At 50.4% G+C, this 19,885-nt stretch overlaps 2 protein-coding genes across 7 annotated transcripts; one reads left to right on the top strand and one right to left on the bottom strand.

Annotated features, from left to right (window-relative positions):
* Positions 1–147: 147 nt before the first annotated feature.
* On the bottom strand, positions 148–11,824 carry LOC105476111 (TNF alpha induced protein 1). 2 transcript variants are annotated; one of them, XM_011731777.2, is made up of 7 exons: positions 11,668–11,824; positions 7,423–7,741; positions 6,673–6,842; positions 5,860–5,949; positions 5,724–5,776; positions 4,729–4,924; positions 148–2,849 (listed from the first exon to the last, which is right to left on the bottom strand). In XM_011731777.2, exons 2-7 carry the CDS (start codon positions 7,625–7,627, stop codon positions 2,613–2,615), a joined length of 951 nt encoding a protein of 316 aa, XP_011730079.1. In that variant the 5' UTR covers positions 7,628–7,741; positions 11,668–11,824; the 3' UTR covers positions 148–2,612. The 2 variants fall into 2 exon arrangements, with proteins under 2 accessions (XP_011730079.1, XP_070938671.1); XM_071082570.1 differs by lacking the exon at positions 4,729–4,924.
* A 203-nt stretch (positions 11,825–12,027) lies between these two features.
* Positions 12,028–19,799, top strand: LOC105476072 (intraflagellar transport 20). 5 transcript variants are annotated; one of them, XM_011731722.3, is made up of 7 exons: positions 12,040–12,184; positions 15,456–15,579; positions 15,656–15,691; positions 15,850–15,978; positions 17,318–17,403; positions 18,860–18,963; positions 19,399–19,799. In XM_011731722.3, exons 2-7 carry the CDS (start codon positions 15,567–15,569, stop codon positions 19,478–19,480), a joined length of 450 nt encoding a protein of 149 aa, XP_011730024.1. In that variant the 5' UTR covers positions 12,040–12,184; positions 15,456–15,566; the 3' UTR covers positions 19,481–19,799. The 5 variants fall into 5 exon arrangements, with proteins under 5 accessions (XP_011730029.1, XP_011730024.1, XP_011730034.1 ...); XM_011731732.2 differs by lacking the exon at positions 15,456–15,579; XM_011731740.2 differs by lacking the exon at positions 15,456–15,579 and having other exon boundaries at positions 12,042–12,184; positions 15,661–15,691.
* The last annotated feature ends 86 nt before the right edge of the window (positions 19,800–19,885 follow it).

Below are 19,885 nucleotides of genomic sequence, written 5' to 3'. Positions count from 1 at the left end.
AGGGGGAGCCGGGGTTGCAGGGCAACAGTACAGTCGCGCTTATGACCTAGCTAGAACACAAGGTCAGGTGATAACGGAAACACAGGAACTCAGCCCATGGCCGCAAGCTGGCCAAGGCCTGCTCACTGTAAACATGGCTCTGTACCATTGAGTTTAGCACAATTTTATTAGAAATTAGTGTTTGCTTCCATCACTAATGCTGAGCAACCAAACATTACAGTTATGTGATAAGGAAAAATTCTCTCCTGCCCAGGACCTGCGCCATCCTTTAGGCCCACCTTGGTCACATACCAAATTCAATAAAATCCAATACTGGTCTGTGTTGTTAACAGCAGGCTGCCAGGTTTCTCAGAAACTGACAAGAAAGTCTGACCTTCTTCTATACTTTTTTGTTTACTTACCCTTGGGCTGCTTGGAGTTGAAAAATGCACACAGCCAAGAGTTGCTTTCTGAATAGGGCTGGAAACTTTCAAAGAAAACCCCCAAACTTTTAAGCCACAAAGTCTGATTTAAGAAGCTAAGATCATGTCAGTGAGTTCAATGTTAGTATTTTCCTTAAGACCAAGGAGATATTTTCAGTCAGAGAAGATAAATGCCCAGTCCCAGACTACTGTGCTTTCTCGGCAAGAAAGACCGAGACACTGAGGATGTGAACGTCAAAGCAGTAAGCAGGGACTAAAGGGGATGGGGAGGTCAAAAGGCAAGCATCAAAACACCTCAGTGGGGAGCTGGGAATTTGAGTATTAAAGGACCTCAAGAGGGCAGCTGAGAAAATAGGCCAGTGGTCTCAGGCCGAGGCATTCCAGTCTCTGTGGGAAAGTCACAAAGCCAAAGCCTGAATTTGGCCAAAGAAATGGATTTGTCTTTATCTTGTTAACCTCAATGAGGGCTGGAAGAACTAGTAGCTGACCACCAAGGTACCTGACCTGAGAGTCTTAGTGCTATTTATACATTCAAGACTGTGACTAACATAAAATGCCTAATTAGAAAGTCACATTTCCCTTGTCCCGCCGTCATGTCACTTCAGGTCCTTGTGTCTAACCCTGGGTCTGGCATTTGCCCATAGGCTCTGTGGCATCAGCTATCATAAAAGTAGTTAAGAGGGATAAACTTGATAACCTGTGTTCTCTCCAAAGAGCGGAAAGTGGGTACAGTATGTGGCTACGTTGCTTTGTTAGGCTGGCAGAACAGTCCCTCCCTGATACCATTCCTTTGGAAAATAATTCAGATAAGCTGAATTCTGGTTTGGCCAAGCCAAACAAAAAGGAATGAAAACCAAAGCCCTAAAGAGGAACTTACCTCCTGGCTAGTTCTTGGCATCTCCATGGCTGAGTTACCCAACAAGGAGTGAAAGCCTTCAGGGTGCTTCAGTTGCTCCTGTCATCCTGCACTGAGAGACACCACTGGGCAGAACCACTATCCCAGCCAGGACAAACCAAGACCACAGGTGGTGTGGGCAGGGGGTAGATGTGTGGCCAAGCATGGGCTACCTCTGTGCAGGGGCTGCTGGGAGCACCGGGCTCTGAGTTTGCTGTCCTCAGGTGATGGGCATGCCAGCCAACACCATGCAGTACCCACAGGCTCCACGGTCTTCCTGCCGTGGCTCATGTTTCTGGCCCCTGTGACAGCTCTTTGGCTTTACCGTATGTGAGGACAGCATGGCTGGAAGCCAGGGGTACTCAAGAGAACCACAAAGAGCAGTCATGCTAGACCTAGGAGCCAGTGATGTGACTCTAAGATGGGGAGGTAAAATGTCCTTTCTCACAGGCACCCTGTGAGGACTGCAGGTCCCAGCTTAGCCATCCTTCCCTCCTCGGTGCACTCTGAGCTGCTGGCCAGGCTGGCAAAGCCAGAGCTGCTTTGTTGGATGTTTTTTTATTGCTTCCTCTTTATCCCCTCTTTATCCTCTATTCTGCAGGGAAGCAGGGATTAGGGTAGAAAAACATGGGTCAGGGAGAATATCAACCTCCTGAATAACAGTACAAAGTGCTTTAAAGAAACAGATCCCACAGGCATGGAGAAGGGCCAAGGGTTCTGCCATATGTAGGGTCTTGGCACCCTGGAGGGCAAAAGAAATGCCCAGTTTCCTCGTTACTAGATTTAGAACTATTCATTTCCTAGATTATTTTTTAAAAACCAAACTTACCAAGCCTTGTGCTTAAACACCTTAGGAAAAAAGACATCCCACCTTCCATTATAAAACTGGGCCTCTACAACACCAGGAGCGGCCTTTTCCCCAGAATGAACCCATTCCCCATGGGCCTCAGCTGAGGCCTAAGGGGCAGTAGCCCTTCCACAGAGGGCCTAGGGGAAGGTTCTCGGCAGGAGGTGGGTCAGCCCATTTGCCCCAGGGAGCAGAAGCAGCTCCCTGTCAGACAGGAAGGGTGATGGTGAGCAGATAGGACAGGACTCAGTCTCCATAAGTGCTCGGGGGCAAGGCAGAGGAATGTGGTCCCTCCTCTGCCCAGACCCTCTGACCTCCGAGCAGGGTCTGTCATGCCTCTGGGTGCTGGAGCAGAGACCCAGCCAGCAGCAGCATGGGGTGGCCAATAGGGCAGGTTCCACAGGACGGGAGATAGGGCCTCCCATGCCCTGACTTTTTGAGGGTCTGGTCAGTCACGATGAGTAGACTGGTGGCCGAGCTGTCGGTCATCGTAAGTGCTGTAGCGCTTGACGTGGATGCGGCGGACACGGTCCCGCAGTTCAAAGGTCTCCTCGTCTTCACTGGGGGAAGCCTGGCTGCGGCTACGGCTTGTAGCCTCCAACAAGGAGTTGTCGGGAACGCGGGGAGTCTCATAGAGTAAAACGTTGAGTGTCTCCTCATAGATTCGGGCCTCTGGGAATTCCACCTGGGGTGAGGGAGGATGAAGACGGAGCAATGTTTCATCTTGGAGAGGGAGCTGTGTGTCAGAGCTGCTGGCCCTGAGGCTCCATAAGGCCTCTGCTACCTCATAAGACAGGTGGCGGTCCGTCTCCAGGGAGAGCCAGCCTCCCTCCTAAGGCGGGGTGAGGGAGTGTACTCTATAGACATGAGGACAGGGAAGACCAACACCCTCCGCACCCCCACCCCAGCCTGAGACCAAGGGACTAGTGGGCATAGAGGGTGGGCCAGGCCTAGGTCCAAACACAGCTCCACCACTTGCTAGCTGTGGAGCCTTGGGCTGAACCCTTCTGGGCGGTAGCTCCCATATGTACAAAAGGATGGTTTAGATCAACCCCTGAGAGTTCCTGTCAACATTACAGGAAAGATGTGATTGCTTAGCAGAAGCCTGGCACACAGCAAACCACCAAGCAGAGACATACAAAGAGCAGCTGCTATGCTGAGTGGTTCCGCTGCCTTTCCCTGCCTGCCCGACCCAGTGTGTCACCGGCATGACCTGCCCGGAGGAGAGAAAGGGAATGCAGTCAAGCACCTGAATTCTAGCCTGACCTGCTCTGTTGGACTGAGCTTCTGTTCTCTCATCTGTCACATGGGGAGAGTGGCTCTAGCCCTGTGTGTCTCACAGGTGTATTGTGAGAGGTCACAAGAGTTCATGAAGGAGAACACACTTAGGAAGATGCCAGGTGCTGCTGCCACTTCCACCGCAGCGTCACCAGCCACTAGAGACCTGCCCCTGAACCCTTTCGCCAGCGATAGGGTCAGGAGCCACCCACACTGTCACCTTCCCTCCCACCCCTACACCAAAAACTGCAGGAGGAAGCAGGGTCACCTGTAAGCTGGCCTTCCCCAAACCCTCTGCAGATCTCCCAGCCGGAGGCACTTGAGTAGTTTAGGGGTCGACAGGTTGCTTGGCAAGTCTGGCTACTTTGAGCTCTTCACACCTACATGGCCCTTCCTGGATGACCTGCCATCCACCCTAGCAGATCATCTCCAGGACCTGCACTCACAGAAGGCAGCTCCTTTCTGGGGTAACTGACTGCAGCTGGGGGAGAGGGGCCAGCTGAGTTTGTGATGACTGTCACCTATCAAATGCCTGATGTGTACCTGGCACTAAGTTGATTAGCCAGAAACCCCCAGCTAGTGGGGGCCAGTGAGGAGATTTTATTTTATTATTATTAAGAGTGTTTGGAAACTCCTGGGCTCAAGGGATCTTCCCACTGCAGCCTCCTGAGTAGCCGGGACTACAGGCGTGTGCCACGATGCCTGGCTAATTTTTCTATTTTTTGTAAAGACGGGGTTTCACCATGTTGTCCAGGGTGGTCTTAAACTCCTGGGCTCAAGTGTTGTGCCCGCCTCTGTCCCTGGCTCAGATAGGAGATCTGAACAGCATTCTAACATGAAAGCCCAAGCTATTTCTACACCATACTTCCACTCCAAAAAGTTGTATCATTTTCGTATCTTGTCATACCATCATCCCCATGTCTGCAAATAAGGAACCTGAGGCCCAGATGGCTTAAGTGGCTTATCCAAAGTCAGAAAACTGGCAAGTGGTGGAGCCAGCGTTCAAACCTGAATTGGGCCAACTTCAAAGACCCAGTCCTTCCCACTGTACTAAGCCACTTCCTGCTGGTCAACGGCCCCTGCCCTGAGCTGTCAGGAACAAAGCGGTTCCCTTCCATTCCCCACACCCCCTTGTTCTGGCTTTGTCCTTGCCCAGCACCATTACCATGTTTGGAAAAAAGAGCCAAGTGCACGCCCCTTTTGCTGCGTGCTAGTCACACCCCAACCACACCCTCCTACAGTGGGTGTGTGTCCTCCCTGACCCATGCAGGGGGAATCCCCCACACCTTGGTCTGCTTCTTCTCTGTGGCATACACGATGGAGGTACAGCACACCTCTGCCAGCTTACGGCCCTGGCCATAGAAGGACCAACAGCAGATCTCGTCGCCAATGACATCCTTGATGAAGAGCACGCGGCCGTTGAAGCGCAGGGAGAGCTTGTCAAATAGCTCGATGTTTTTCAGCAGGTGGTCATCAGAGTTGCTGAAAAACCCACGAGGGCCAAGAGGCCTGGGAATGAGGTTCCATTCCAAGGGAGTGTGCTAGACAAGTGGAGCCCTCCCCTCCCTCCCTTCCCCTGTCCTGTCCTGCTGAAATGAAAGCAAGATGCCAGGGGGCCAGGAGAGAAAGGATCATAGGGTACCCTCTGGGTTAGGGGGCCTGTAAGGAAAAGGAACTGAGTTGGTTTTAAGTCAAAGTAGGGACAACTGAGGGAGCAGGTCTCCCCTCACTAACGGGGAAGGAAGGAGACAACGCTGCTATTTCAGTGGGAGGCATTCCTTCCCTTACTGTGGGGGTGACAGTGGCAATGTGCCTGTCCACAGGGAAGCATAGGGAGGGTTTGGGACTCTGAACCTGCAGCCACCTGAGTCTACCTAACTGTGGCCTATGGATAGGACATGGGCTGGAGGGTGTGGGGAGAGAATCAGCCCAGTGTGAACCGCACAGGCTGACTCAGGGGACTCCCAGCTCACTGGCCTCCTAGCATCCCCTTCACCTGGTAGGATGACATGTGTGAAAACACCTGACATGCTGCCTTTGTGATACACGTGGAGGGCGCATTTCACCTTCAATCATTTATATCCCAGCCAGGGCACCCTGCCGAGTTCCAAAGGCCTCTGTCCCAATTTCCCTTCTACTTTCTGTTCTTCCCCCACTTAGCACAGCTAGTTCCAAGACCCAGGCCCAGACCCACGCCGACCACGCTGGGAGTGCAGGCAGCATGCATTGGGTCTGCTGCCCAGTGTCTGCTCTGGCTGCTCAGCCCTGTGACGCACCCTACCTGGTGTAGGAATACTTGTTGTTGCTTCTGTTGTACAGCAGCTTCACCACGGGCTGTGAAGGAGTTCAGAGTGAGGGCCAGGCCGGGGGCCTGGCATCCCCAGCCCGCAGCCCGCAGCCCTCAGAGGTCCCGGTACCTTGGTGGAGGATTCGATGAGCCGCTCCTCCTCCTTCAGGGATGTGATGATGGGGATGTTGCACACAGGCTGGTAGGAGTCCTTCTTGTCCTGTGCGACACAGAACAGAGAACCCTCTTTAGGATCTTCTGCTTTCCAGGCTTAGCCAGGTACCTCTGGAGCCCCTCTGCCATGGCCACCTGCAGCTTGGTGAGGAAGTGTCAGACACAAATCATGAGGCCCCTGGCAACAGAAACTGCCAGCTGGAAAGTGGACCCCCATTTAGAAAACCCAAGATCCAGGCCAGGTGCGGTAGCTCACACCTGTAATCCCAGCATTTTGGGAGGCTGCGGCAGGCAGATAGCTTGAGCCCAGGAGTTTGAGATCAGCCTGGAAAACATGGTGAAACCTCAGTCCTACAGAAAATACAAAGATTAGCCAGGTGCCATGGCGCACGCCTGTATTCCCAGCTACTCTGAAGGCCAAGGCACGAGAATCACTTGAACCCAGGAGGCAGAAGTTGCAGTGAGCCAAGATCACACCACTGCACTCCAGCCTGGGTGACAGTCAAAAAAAACACAACAAAAAAACCCCGACAACCTAAAATCCAGGTATCAAAGCATAGACACCAGAAGCAGGGCCTAATCACGCTGCCAAGTGTGAACACCCGGCTGCCAGGTTGGTGGGCCTGGGTGGCATCTCACTTGTCTCATTAGGTTTGCACTCATCAACCACGCCTCCCACACAACCTGCCAGGAACCAGAGTCCTCCATCCCACAAGAAGGGGCAACTCCTGACCTCGTCTGCCCACCCTGCTCCGCCCCACCCGTGTACCTGCAGGGCACTCTGGCACATGTTCACCAGCCCCTGGATGAGGTAATACTTTGCTTCAGCCATCAATTCCTTGATTTCTTGCCGGTTCTGAGGGAGGGTGATGGTGTCATCTCGGAGGTAATTCAAAATGGTGCCAAAGTGCTTTCCACAACGGTCTATGAGGATCCAGCCTAGGGGTGCAGATGACCCTACGGGGTTAGTTTGCCACCAGGTACCTCCGAGGCACGCAAAGACCACCTGATGAGCTGGCAGCAGGTGGCAAGGAAGGGGGTCCACAAGCACAAAGCCCTCGCGCAGGGTGACAGAGGCGGGGATGGAGGTTCTAGCACTCAGGCCCATGGCTGCTCTTCACCCTTCCTCTCTGAAACCCAGAACTGGCACATCCCACAGGGGATACAGCCCTCCAGGCTGTACAGGCCACAGGGGCCTAGGCTCAGGGCACCAGGCCCAGCCCAACACAGAAACCAACTGCTGCCGGCCTTCTGCCCACTGCCCAGTCTTAAAGTGATGGCTCCTATGAGAATGTTGTCCTATTCAAATATTTTAAAAGTATGGCTCTTCTTCCTGGAAAATGCATAAACATAGCATTCCATGTACAATTTCACAGAATTCTGAAGCTCTACTAGGGACTCCAGGGGATGACACCTTACATAAGGTGAAGAGGAAAAGTGACTGAATTCTAGATCTGGTCATTTCCTTGGGAACCTCTCCTGCCCTCCCCACCCCGAGCAGCAAGCCCCAATGCCTCACCTTCTTTGTCTGTCAGCACCTCCATGCGCCCGCTGAACATGGCCTTGAGCATGGTGTCGTGGCGGGTCAGGGCCCGCACGGTGGTATAGTACAGAGAGCCGCCCACGTTGAGCTGGACGTACTTGTTGCCCAGCCCTCCTCCCTTGAATCCACTGAGCTTGGGCTTAGCCCCTGAGGCCGGGCACAGGCAGGTGTCCCCCGACATCTCCCGCTGCAGGTAGATCACCACACGGCAGGAGGTAGGCTTGGAAGGCTCCGCCGTGGTGGAAAGGGTCACGAGTGAGTGGCCAGTGGAGGCCAGAGCCTCATACTCTCAGTGCTGGACATGGGAAACGGGAGAGAAGACAAGAGTCAGCTGAGAGAGCCCTTAGACCAAGAGGAGCCAATAGCGGAAACATGACCGTACTCATTCTCTCCTTGACAAGCCCAAGCACTGCTCCCTGGCAGAGGCTAAGTCCCTGCCATTTTGCTTTCTTTTTTTTTTTTCTTAGAGACAGGGTCTCACTCTGTCACCCAGGCTGGAGTGCAGTGGCGCCATCTTAGCTCACTGCAACCTTTGCCTCCCAGGCTCAAGTGATCCTCCCACCTCAGCCTCCTGAGTAGCTGGGACCACAGATGCGCACCACCACACCCAGCTAATTTTTTTTTCTTTCTTTTTTTGGTAGAGACAGGATTTTACCATGTTGCCCAGGCTGGTCTCGAATTCCTCAGCGCAGGCGATCCGCCCACCTCAGTCTCCCAAAGTGCTGGGATCATAAGCGTGAATCACCGTGTCTGGCCTCCCTGCCATTTTTACTATAGCAGGAACCAGGGCTGGAGGCAGTCTCCCAGACTCCTGCCCTGGTCCCCTCATCAGCCTCCCTGAGACTCAGCTCTATTCAGGGCCTCAAGGAAGACAAGCAAACCCATGGAACCAGTCAGAGAGGGCCAGAGGAACAGATCACCCTAGAGATCTACCAGTCAGATTCCAGTTACTTTCTTGTCAAGGTTCCCAGGATCCCAGACTTCCAGCCAAGCCTACTGGGAATCCAGCTAGCCTAGGAGTTTCCCAGGAGCCAGAGGGACAGGATGCACTTCCTTTCTAAAGATTCCAGCCTCAAGAGCAGCCTGTGCCAGTGTTTATTTTGAGCACCACCGAGAGTCTGGCTTCAGGAAGGAAAGTAAAAGCAGCTTCAGGAGAGAATTGAGTAAGCCAGGGTGGGGGGTGCTGGCCAGTGTTCTTGGCGCAGGTTACCTGGGCTTCGGCTGGGGCTTCCTGACCTTCCCCTTTCTTGGCACCAGGCTTGTCCCAAGTTCCTGAAATTGTCACCATTTTTCAGGGAAGAACAGCTATAGGGTGGCTGTTTTCCTTTCTTTTTCCTGAGAGGGAGCCCAGCCCTACTCTCCTCTTCTCTCCCAATAAGAATGGGAGAAGAAAGGACTAGAAAAGATCAGAGGATAAATCTAAAAACAATGAGGTAAGCTGTGTGCTGCCACCTGCCTGTACTCCTGGCTACTCAGTAGGCTGAGGTGGGAGGATCTCTTGAGCCTGGTAGTCAAGACCAGCCTGGGCAACATAGCAAGACCCCATCTCTTGGCATTTAATATATATTAGCTCATTTAACTAATTCAGCAATTAAACTACTGAGTGCCTACTATGTTAAGCAATAGGGAACAATGAAAAAACATTGTCTTTGCCTTCAAACAGTTCAAAGGAGCATCATAACAGGAATTTTTAAAAAGAGAGAGAGCTAGCATTTATTGTACCCCTATGTGCCAGGCACTGGGTACTCAGAAGAGAACAAATATAGAAAGTCATGTCCACATGGAGCTTACATTCTAGTGGAAGGAAATAGACTATAAACAAGGACTTGAATAAATAAACAGATAATTCCAGAACCTGATAAATGCAATAAAGATAATAAAACAGTGATATGAGAGTGATTAGGGAGAGGCACTAATTTAGACAGAGGGACAGGGTAAGCATCTTTGGGAAGGTGACATTTCAGCTGAGGTTTGAAGAGAGCATTCTACACAGATGGAAGAGTAAGTGCAAAGTTCCTGTTAGAAACAAGTTTTAGGGGCCGAGTGTGGTGGCTCACACCCGTAATCCCAGCACTTTAGGAGGCTGAAGTGGGTGGATTGCTTGAGCTCAGGAGTTCAAGACCAGTCTGGGCAACAGTGAGAGTTTGTCTCTACAAATGAAAAAAAATTAGCCAGATATGGTGGCTCATGCCTGTGGTCCCAGCTGCTTGGGAGGCTGAGGTGGGACGATTGCTTGAGCCTGGGCAGGTCAGCCTGGGTGACAGGGAAATCTCGTCTCAACAACAACAAAATAAAAACAAGTTTTAGGATCAGAAATAAGGTCATAATGGCTGGTGCACAGACAGTAGGGGGAAGTTGGTTTGATGTCAAGTCAGGGAAGGCAGGTGTTAGATGATAACAAAGTGTGGATTTCATACTAATTGCTATTATATATATGTGTGTGTGTATATATATATATATGTGTGTGTGTATATATATATATATATATATATATTTTTTTTTTTTTTTTTTGAAACAGAGTTTCACTCTTGTTGCCCAGGCTGGAGTGCAGTGCCACGATCTCGGCTCACTGCAACCTCCGCCTCCCAGGTTCAAGCTATTCTCCTGCCTCAGCCTCCCTGAGTAGCTGGGATTACACGCATGCACCACCATGCCCAGCTAATTTTGTATTTTTAGTAGACATGGGGTCTCTCCATGTTAGTCAGACTGGTCTTGAACTCCCGACCTCGGATGATCCGCCCGCCTTGGCCTCCCAAAGTGCTGGGATTATAGGCGTGAGCTACCGCGCCCGGCCTATTGCTATATAATATATGAATCAATTGGAGAGTTGCAAGCAGAGGAGTGATATGATCTGACTTGCTTGTAGTGTATTTTGAAAAGATAACGGCTGCTGGGTAGAGAATGAATTGTAAAGGTGCAAGAGAGGAAGTGGGAAGACCAGAGGAAACTGTAGTCTAGGCAAGAAGAGATGACAGCGGGCCTGGACCACGTTAGTAATAACGGAGACAGAAAAAAAGTGGAATGATTTCACCGAATGCTCATTACATGCAGGAGTTTACAGTTGCTCCTCTCTTGTAAGTGCAACCCAGAAGCAGGGCACTGGTTTCCTAAGTTTACTGCTGTGTTCCCCTAATGGTGCTTAGCACAATGCCATGCACATTTTAAGTATTTAACATATGTCAGTTTGTTGGATTGAAATTGTCCCTGAAAAGATTTAGGTAAGTCCCTGGGAAGAATGTCCAAGGAAGTGGACGGCCAGCGTGGGTGCTGTGTGAAGCAGTGAATTCCTTTGGCGGCTTGTCTGGGAGACTCTTTCCTTTGCCACAGAGGTTGGGTATGGGAGGTGAACCCTCACCAGGAGGCTGCCAATGACTAAGAAACACTAGAATGGTATGAGATCACCTTCCCTTCTTCCGCCCACCTCAAAGGAATAAATCCACCTCCCTAACAGGCATTAGCAAGTTCCCTATGTATTTTGTGTCTAGCCCTAGTTTTCCCAGGATCAAAGAAAGCATACATACATGTTCTGTCAATGCAAAGGAGCTCAAAGGATAGGCCTGCCAAGAGAGGTCGGCGGATCCAGAGTTAATCTATTCCTTTCCTACAAAGCAATTGCTTTGAGCCCCTGGATGACGTCAATCAGATTCCGCCCAGACCAATGGGTTCCAGGAATCCTGTGGCAGGTGACGCCCCAGAAAGTAATTCCAGTGAGAATGAAGTTTCCACTGATAGCCACAGTGCTCTTCCTTCCGCACTTTGTGTGTGGATATTTGGGGATGCCTGGGGCTAGGGGCGGATCCATGGCTCACGCAACGAAGCTAATGGGAACCCAAGCAGAACAAAGGGCAAACAGCCGCGGCTGTAGAAAGAGGAGAGGTCTAAAAGGAAGAAGGACCCAGAAATCCGTCAGACACGGAGGACGGCGCGGGGAAAGCTGAGGGCTAGAGTGGGCGGATCTAGCAGAAACCCTAGGTGTAAAGGTTAAGCGTCACCCAAAAAATCCTGGGAAATGTGGCCGGTGTGGGCTCTTCTCTAGCCCGGGCCACTCCTCACTACCGAGAAACCCACACCGATTCTCACGCCCACCCTCCGTGGGAGATCAGAGCTCTCCTTTTCCCCAACGCCGCCCGCGCCTTTTCCCCAGGACCCGGCCGGGCTCGCTATACTCCAGCAGGGGCCGTCCATCCCTTCCCCGAGGGCATCTGCGGGCCCGGCTCTCACCGTCCCCGGGGGCGCCTCTCCTCTCAGCTGGGTGGCCAGCGGACTCCGAGCCGCCCCTAGCCTGCAGCCGCCTGCCCACCAGCAGTCCCGGGCTGTGAGCTCACATCCTGCGCTCGCCGACTCCGCCCGGAGTGCGGCCCAGCCCCACCGGTCGGGGAGCCTGAGACTACAAGTCCCTGCATGCATAGCGCTCTATCCGGGAAAGGGTGGAGGCGGAATCCCCCGATGGTCTTCGCGGAGAGAGGAAAGCCACTTCCGGCCGCCTTGCCGGCGCTAAGGCTTCTGGGTCTTGTAGGCCCGACCTCCCCTCGGGCCTCTGTTTCCCAGCAACCTCTGTGGATTCGGGGCTGTAAGTGCTTCCGGGGTCAGGAAGGTAGTGACGTCATGGGTAAACAGGTTCTGTAGCCGTGGCAGCGGCCGTGGCAGGCTGACTGGGTACCGGCTGCCGCTGACCCGGGAGAAGCTGCCTGTCTACATCAGCCTAGGCTGCAGCGCGCTGCCGCCGCGGGGCCGGCAGGTAGGCTGACCTCGGGTCGGGGGATGCGGGCGGACCAGGGGCGAGAGGAGCCTGACAGGCCCGCGTCCTGAGGAAAGAGCCCGGGCGGAGAGAGACGTGGGAATTCCGCCCCACTCTCAGGGGGCGCTTTCACACCCAGGTTAGGCCTGGAGTTTGACGCGTTGATGCTTGCCACGATCTTACGAGGAAACTGGGGCTCGGATAAATTCGGGGAATTTACATAGTAAAGAGTCGGTTCGCAGTGCCTCGCATGCATCTGGGAGAGCCTGGCCACACAAATTATGCCACCGCGTCATGCTCAGGGAGCTTAGTCCCAGCTCTTGGGCCAGGTGTTGCTCAGATGCTCAGACACGCGTGTGATGGGAGTTGGTAGAGAATCTGTGAACTCTTTCCCTGCACCCCTTCTTCCATCTTCTCTATCTCTTTAAGCCAGCCCCTCCAATCAGATAGGTGGGCCAAGCCAGATTCATGGGAGTCATGCCTGACTTGTTTTTCTCTTATGCCAAAACCCCCACATTCAGTCAGTCCATTACTAAGCCCCAATCACCTCGACTTACAAAACATCTCAACTCGGAACACTTGTCTTCAGCTGCCAGCCTTGGTTACTGTAATGGTCTCCTGTTTCCACGGTCATTCATTCCGCATTTACTGAGTGCCAGTTATGTGTGGGCACCATGCTAGGTGCTAGGGTTAGAGTGGTGAACAAGAAGGTAGTTGGGGCCTTGCCCTTTCTTGTTCCCTCCAATCCGTTCTCCAGGCTAAGCAAGAATGATCTAAGTCTGATTTTGTTGGTTTGCTGAGAACTCTCTGGCTGCCCATTACCCTTCTGATAAAATCCAAGCTCATTACTGTGTCTTTCAGAGCCTTCCGTGATCCAGCTGTTGCCTCCCTGTCTAGCCTCATTCTGTTCCCTTCTCTTGCTCAGTCTCAGTTCTCGGAATGCATCAAATTTCCTGTTGCCTCAGGATCTTCACGTATGTGTTTCCTTCTGCCTGCAATGCCTTGCTTCCCTTTCACTTGACATACTTTTGGACAGTCTTTAGGTCTGTTTAAGTGTCATTTTTTCAGAAGGCCTCTGTAGGCTCTCCCCTCCATTCCGCCAGCCATGAACTGTGTCCTGCCGCACTTCACATAGCACCATGTACTTTTCCTTATACTAATACCACGATTTGTGATTATTTGTTTACCATCTGTCCAGAGGCATTGTTTTCACTAGTCTGTCCCCAGAGCAGGGACTCAGTGGATGTTTCTGAATAAATGCGTGCTCTCAGGGAAGGGAGTGGAAGTTGAAGCAGATATTTGCTCCCTCACGTTGCTCGAATCTTTCTGGAGCAGCTGGTCAGATTAATGACCTGTAGCTGCGAAAGACTTTTTTTTTTTTTTTTTTTTTTTTTTTTTTTTTGAGACAGGGTCTCACTCTGTTGCCCAAGCTGGAGTACAGTGGTGTGAACATAGCTCACTGCAGCCTCCACCTCCTGGGCTCAAGCGATCTTCCCAGCTCACCTTCCCAGGTAGCTGGGATTACAGGCGCATGTCACCAGCCCTGGCTATTTTAAAAATTTTTTGTAGAGACGGTATTTTGCCACATTGCCGTAGGTTTCGAACTCCTATGCCCCAGTGATCCTCCCACCTCAGCCTCCCAAAGTGCTGGGATTATAGGCATGAGCTACTGCACTGGCCAGATCTTTTTAAAAAGCCCTATTTTAAGGAAGCTACAGATGAACACAGTGCTTCAAAAGGATGATGCTAGCTCACTTACATCAGTGGATTCCAGTGAGGCCAAAGGCTAAAGTCATCTACAGACAGCTCATAGACACGTATTAGTTGGCCCATGCAGTGTTGAATGTGGGTTTTCCCCCTTACTTAAAAGTTTTGAATTACATACCAACATTGAGATATTGGATTTCTGGTCCTCTTAAAAACCAGAAGTTCTGGCCGGGTGCGGTGGCTCATGCCTGTAATCCCAGCACTTTGGGAGGCTGAGGTGGGTGGATCACGAGGTCAGGAGTTTAAGACCAGCCATGGCCAACATGGTGAAACCCCGTCTCTACTAAAAATACAAAAATTAGCTGGGCAAGGTGTCAGGCGCCTATAATCCCAGCTACTCAGGAGGCCGAGGCAGGAGAATTGCTTGAACCCAGGAGGTGGAGGTTGTAGTGAGCCGAGATCATGCCACTGCACTCTAGCCTGGACAATGGAGTAAGACTCCTTCTCAAAACAACAACGACAACAACAATAACAACAACAACAAAAGATCCAGAAGTTCTGGAAACAGTGAGACTTGATTATTTTCGAACCATTGCTCCTCTTGTGGCACACCTGCCCTAGACAGCCACCCCCAGAATCACCCCATTCAGAACAGGACTTCTCTAAGGAAGCCACGAGGGAAACAGCTGAGGCTGGGGGCAGTGAGGGTAGAGGGAAGGGGCTGGTGCAGGTCCAAGTGATGGTAGACTTTGGAGCACCTGGGTTTTAGAATTGGCATAGCAGCTAATTGCTAGATGTAACTAGCATTGCCTCCCTTTTTAAACAGGTCATATGATGTCTATTTTTAATTTTGTGTGTGTGTGCATGTGTGTGTGTTTGAGCCAGAACGAGGGTGAGTTTTCAGTATTTCCTTCCCAGAATTGAGGCATCCTTTGGAACAGAAATGCAAGGTGGCTTGGAAAGGGAGAAGATATCTTTGTTAGTTCTCTGTTGCCTACAGAAAAAATCGTAACTCCTTAGCTTGGCATACGGGTCTTCCTGGTCTGGCTCCAGCTCACCTTTTCAGCTCCATCCTTTTTCCTTTCATCCTTAGGTGGGGTAGGTCCTTTCAGTGACTTCAGGCCTTTGTCCATGCTGTTTTCTCTGCTTGGAATACCTATCCCTGGCCTGCTGCCTTGATATATTCTTGCTGATACTTCATTCCTTTTTGTGTTTTCTGCTAGAAAGAGAATAACCCAACTTTGATTCCCAATTCAGGCAAGCATACATTTTGAGTAATATTCTTACTCCTGACTTTGTATTTTTTAACCATAATTTTTAATTCACCCAGATTTCTTTTATTTGGTTTGTGTGTTTTTCCAGTATGTGTATTTGAGAAGCCTTCTCATGTGCTTTTGGGTACATAACTGGTGATATATAAAGTAAATACACTTATGGCTCACAACTTAGTTCAGATGTCACTCCTTCTTTAACGGCTCTATCCTCCTCTGGCTCTTTACTGATATTTCTAAACAAGCATTTAACACAGTGTGATTTTTCAGTTTCCGTGTCTGTCTTCCTCCAGCTGAACTATGTGTCTTCAGGGCGGGCACCGTGTTGCATTCATCTTTGTACCCCCAGCATCTAGCAGTGTTGGCATGTAGTAGGCACTCAAGAAATGTGTGTTGAATGAACGATGCCTGTGACAAGTAAGCGGACTTTATTCTTTCCTGACCCTTGCTCCTATGACACACCTCCTCCTGACTGCCACTGTCACTCCTTCAGAGCAGAACTCCTCTAGGAAGTCTGGATGGGAAACAGGTGAGGCTCAGAGAGGTGGTGGCAGAGGGAATGGGGAGCCTTTGGAACATCTGGGTTTTTGGCATTGGTGTCCAAGGGCAGGAACAGGGCTGGCTTGGCAGCAGGCATTTCATTGGGTGGCTAGGAAGTGATGAGGAATTGGGCTGGTTTCTTTGCAGCCATGGCCAAGGACATCCTGGGTGAAGCAGGGCTGCACTTTGATGAACTGAACAAGCTGCGGGTGTTGGACCCAGAGGTTACCCAGCAGACCATAGAGCTGAAGGAAGAGTGCAAAGACTTTGTGGACAGTGAGTATTGGGGAGATACCGTGTCACTCAGCTTTGAGCTGCCATTCCAACTGTACCCCAGGCTCATCTTGGCCCTGCCACAGTGGAGCTGCTGGCTCCCTGGAGGTCGAATCTGGCATCTGTGAGTTCCCATGTGCCACCCTTCTCTGCCTGCCCTCGTGCTCTCATGTGTCCCCAGCAGAGCACCAGTCAAACCAAACACTGGGATGGGGAGGGTGTTTTTAGAGATGCCATCTTTCATTTCTTGCTCTTAGAAACCTTAAACTTTCTGGGAACATAACCATGGCTTGGGGGTGAGAAATAGAATTATGTACTCCTGATTTGATTTCTTCAGAGGAAGTCTTCTTAGTGGCAGGTTCTCTGTTATTTGGAGTTAGAAGTGATAAGTGAAGTTTCTAGAAGCAGCTCAACAGACTTACTGAAGTCATCTTTTGGCTAGAAATCTTCAGGAAGCCTCCTGTCCCAGCAGCCAAGTAAGCCCAATGCATTCAGTACAGAGCCCCATCTAGCTAGAGCAAGGGATTTCTGAGCTTTCTGGGGGCTTCCTAGGTTGTGGAGAGAGCTTGATTAGTGAAAGGTAGCTTGGGTTCTGTCACTAACCTTCTGTGATTGATGTGTCATGCACACACCTCTCTGGGCCTTAGTTTTCCCTCAGTAAGTTGTGTTTCCGTCACATCCAGGACATTGGAGAAAGTGAGCAGGAGATTAGGCACTTAATGCTGTGAGCTCTCTATTTTCTGTGGTTACAAGTGGGAAGCCCCCATCCCCACTGTTAATTGAAATCTGGTGTCATACCCGTAGCTAGTCCAGAGGCAGCGCTTGTGTCCTGAGGCTGCCCTTTTGTGAACAACAGTGCTTCCTGTCATTCCTGGGGAAGCAGGGTTGGGGTCTCTCTGGAGGATGAGCCCAGCAAGGGCCTAGTGCTTTCATAGCCTGAGATCATAGCAGCTGGTTGGCTCAGTGGGGACACAAGGTCCGGGTATGTCCTGGTCCAGCTGGCCACCCTTCTCTAGGTTCAGACCAAGGGTAGGAGACAGGCCAATAGGCACCAAAGTGTTTAAGTGACAGGGTCTCGCTATGTTCCCCAGGCTGGAATGCAGTGGCAGTTCACAGGCATGATCACACATCCTCTAACTCCTGGGTTCAAGTGATCCTCCCACCTCAGCCTCCTGAGTAGCTGGGACTACAGGTGCTCACCACCATGCCTGGCTCACACCAAACTATTTTGACACAAATTAGAAGGGGCAGTCAGCTCTGCCCTCGCACTGCCTCAGCACTCTTACCGAAGGGCAGTGATGAGACTGAGGAAATATTTTATTTTTTGTTCTTTTTCTGAAAGAAATTGGCCAGTTTCAGAAAATAGTTGGTGGTTTAATTGAGCTTGTTGATCAACTTGCAAAAGAAGCAGAAAATGAAAAGATGAAGGTAAGATCAGCATGTCTTCTGCCTACGTCTTGGCCTGGGACCCTAGTTTACTACCCTCTCATCTTTCTTCCCTCTTGATTTGTTTAGAGGGGTGGGTGGGTGAGTTTTCATTTAAGATTTTAAGGCCGGGCGCGGTGGCTCAAGCCTGTAATCCCAGCACTTTGGGAGGCCGAGACGGGCGGATCACGAGGTCAGGAGATCGAGACCATCCTGGCTAACACGGTGAAACCCCATCTCTACTAAAAAATACAAAAAACTAGCTGGGCGAGGTGGCAGGCGCCTGTAGTCCCAGCTACTAGGGAGGCTGAGGCAGGAGAATGGCGTAAACCTGGGAGGCGGAGCTTGCAGTGAGCTGAGATGCAGCCACTGCACCCCAGCCTGGGCGACAGAGCGAGACTCCGTCTCAAACAAAAAAAGAAAAAAAAAAAAAAAAAGATTTTAATAACTTCTAGTCCACTTAACCTACTGAACTTACGCCAGTCTTTATTTCCTTTAATCTTTTTTTTTTTTTTTTTTGGAGACAGAGTCACCCAGGCTGGAGTGCAGTGGCGCAATCTCACTGCAACCTCCACCTCTCAGGTTCAAGAGATTCTCCCACCTCAGCCTCCCAAGTAGCTGGGACTACAGGTGTGCACCAGCACACCCAGATTACTTTTTTGTATTTTTTTTTTTTTGAGATGGAGTTTTCTCTCGTTGCCCAGGCTGGAGTGCAAGGGTGCGATCTTGGCTCACTGCAACCTCCGCCTCCAGGGTTCAAGTGATTCTCCTGCCTTAGCCTCCCGGGTAGCTAGGATTACAGGCACGCGCCACCACGCCTGGCTAATTTTGTATTTTTAGTAGAGACAGGGTTTCTCCATGTTGGTCAGGCTGGTCTCGAACTCCCAACCTTAGGTGATCCACCTGCCTCAGCCTCCCAAAATGCTGGGATTAAGGTGTGAGCGACTGCACCCAGCCATTTTTTTTTTTTTGTATTTTTAGTAAAGACAGGGTTTCACCATGTTGGTCAGGCAAACTCCTGACCTCAAGTGATCTGCCCACCTTGGCCTCCCAAAGTGCTGGGATTGCAGGCGTGAGCCACCACACCTGGCCTCCTTTCATCTTCATATCAGCACTGATGTAGATGGTTTTATCCTTATTTTATAAATGAAGAAATGAAGGCGTACATAGTATGATTGGTGAAAGGCACAAGGCTGAATGGCACCACCAAATGTGCTATTGTGTCTGTGTCCCTGGCTCTAGGAATACTCCCAGACCTGTCTCAAAGCTGCCGTCAAGTTCTTGAGGCACTTTGTGATCAGTAGGTTAATCCTTCTGACTTAACCCAAAAGCTTTGGGGCTCCACTCTCTTTTCCTCTCTGGAGACTGACATAGCTCCCAGATGACCCCTCCCCACTTTGAGGACTTGTTGCTGTAGACGGTTTTAATGAAGCCATGGCCTTCTCTGGCAATACTGTAGGCCATCGGTGCTCGGAACTTGCTCAAATCTATAGCAAAGCAGAGAGAAGCTCAACAGCAGCAACTTCAAGCACTAATAGCAGAAAAGAAAATGCAGCTAGAAAGGTAAGAAGTCATGATGTAAAGCAAGTTCTTTACACAGCTGAATTTCCACTCTTCCTTCTGGAGTGATCACTTCTTGTCCTTACTCTTCATCATTGTTTTCCCAGGAATAGCATCTCACTTGTCATCCTGATTTGAAGATTTTTAAAAATAAAATTACATTTGATGGGAAGGAAATAGAAAACTTAATATCAAACCACCTCTAGTAGTTTGAGCATGAAAGGGTCTACGAAGTTGGCTGGCTTTCTGAAAGAAGACTTTCCTAGGGCTGAGATTTCTCATGGGTGGCTCTGGGTAGGGCTTTGCCTCTTTCTTTCTTCATTCTGAACTCACACCATTTCTTGAAATCATTTAAACCTCTATATCCTTCTCTAGAAGAATTAAGTCTGTGGTTTACTTCATCTTTTTTTTAGGGCCTCTAACAATTTTGTTTTTCAGGTATCGGGTTGAATATGAAGCTTTGTGTAAAGTAGAAGCAGAACAAAATGAATTTATTGACCAATTTATTTTTCAGAAATGAACTGAAAATTTCACTTTTATAGTAGGAAGGCAAAACAAAAAAAGCCCCTCAAAACCAAAAAAACCTCTGTAGCATTCCAGCGGCTTGACCAATGACCTGTCACAAGAGGTGGCGTGTAAGGAACGCAGCCCCCTGAAGACAGCACTACAAGTCTGGGGGAGCCAGTTTTAAACATCAGTGCACAGCTGCTGCTGGTGGCCCTACAGTGTACGTTCTCACTTCTTATGCTTAATTGGAACTAAGCAGTTTGTAAACTTTCATCCTTTTTTTGTAAATTCACAAAGCTTTGGAAGGAGAATACATTTTTGTTTTCAAATGGCTTGATGTACCTTTTTTTCCTGTTGCCCTTGAAATATGTTTAACCCGTCGTGAGAGAACCCTGGATTCTCTATCCCCCGTCCACAA

The sequence above is a fragment of the Macaca nemestrina genome, chromosome 17 (assembly GCF_043159975.1).
Source record: "Macaca nemestrina isolate mMacNem1 chromosome 17, mMacNem.hap1, whole genome shotgun sequence".
Taxonomy (NCBI): Eukaryota; Metazoa; Chordata; class Mammalia; order Primates; family Cercopithecidae; genus Macaca; species Macaca nemestrina.
Note: the sequence above shows the minus strand (reverse complement) of the source record. Positions and strands in the feature narration are given on the sequence as shown.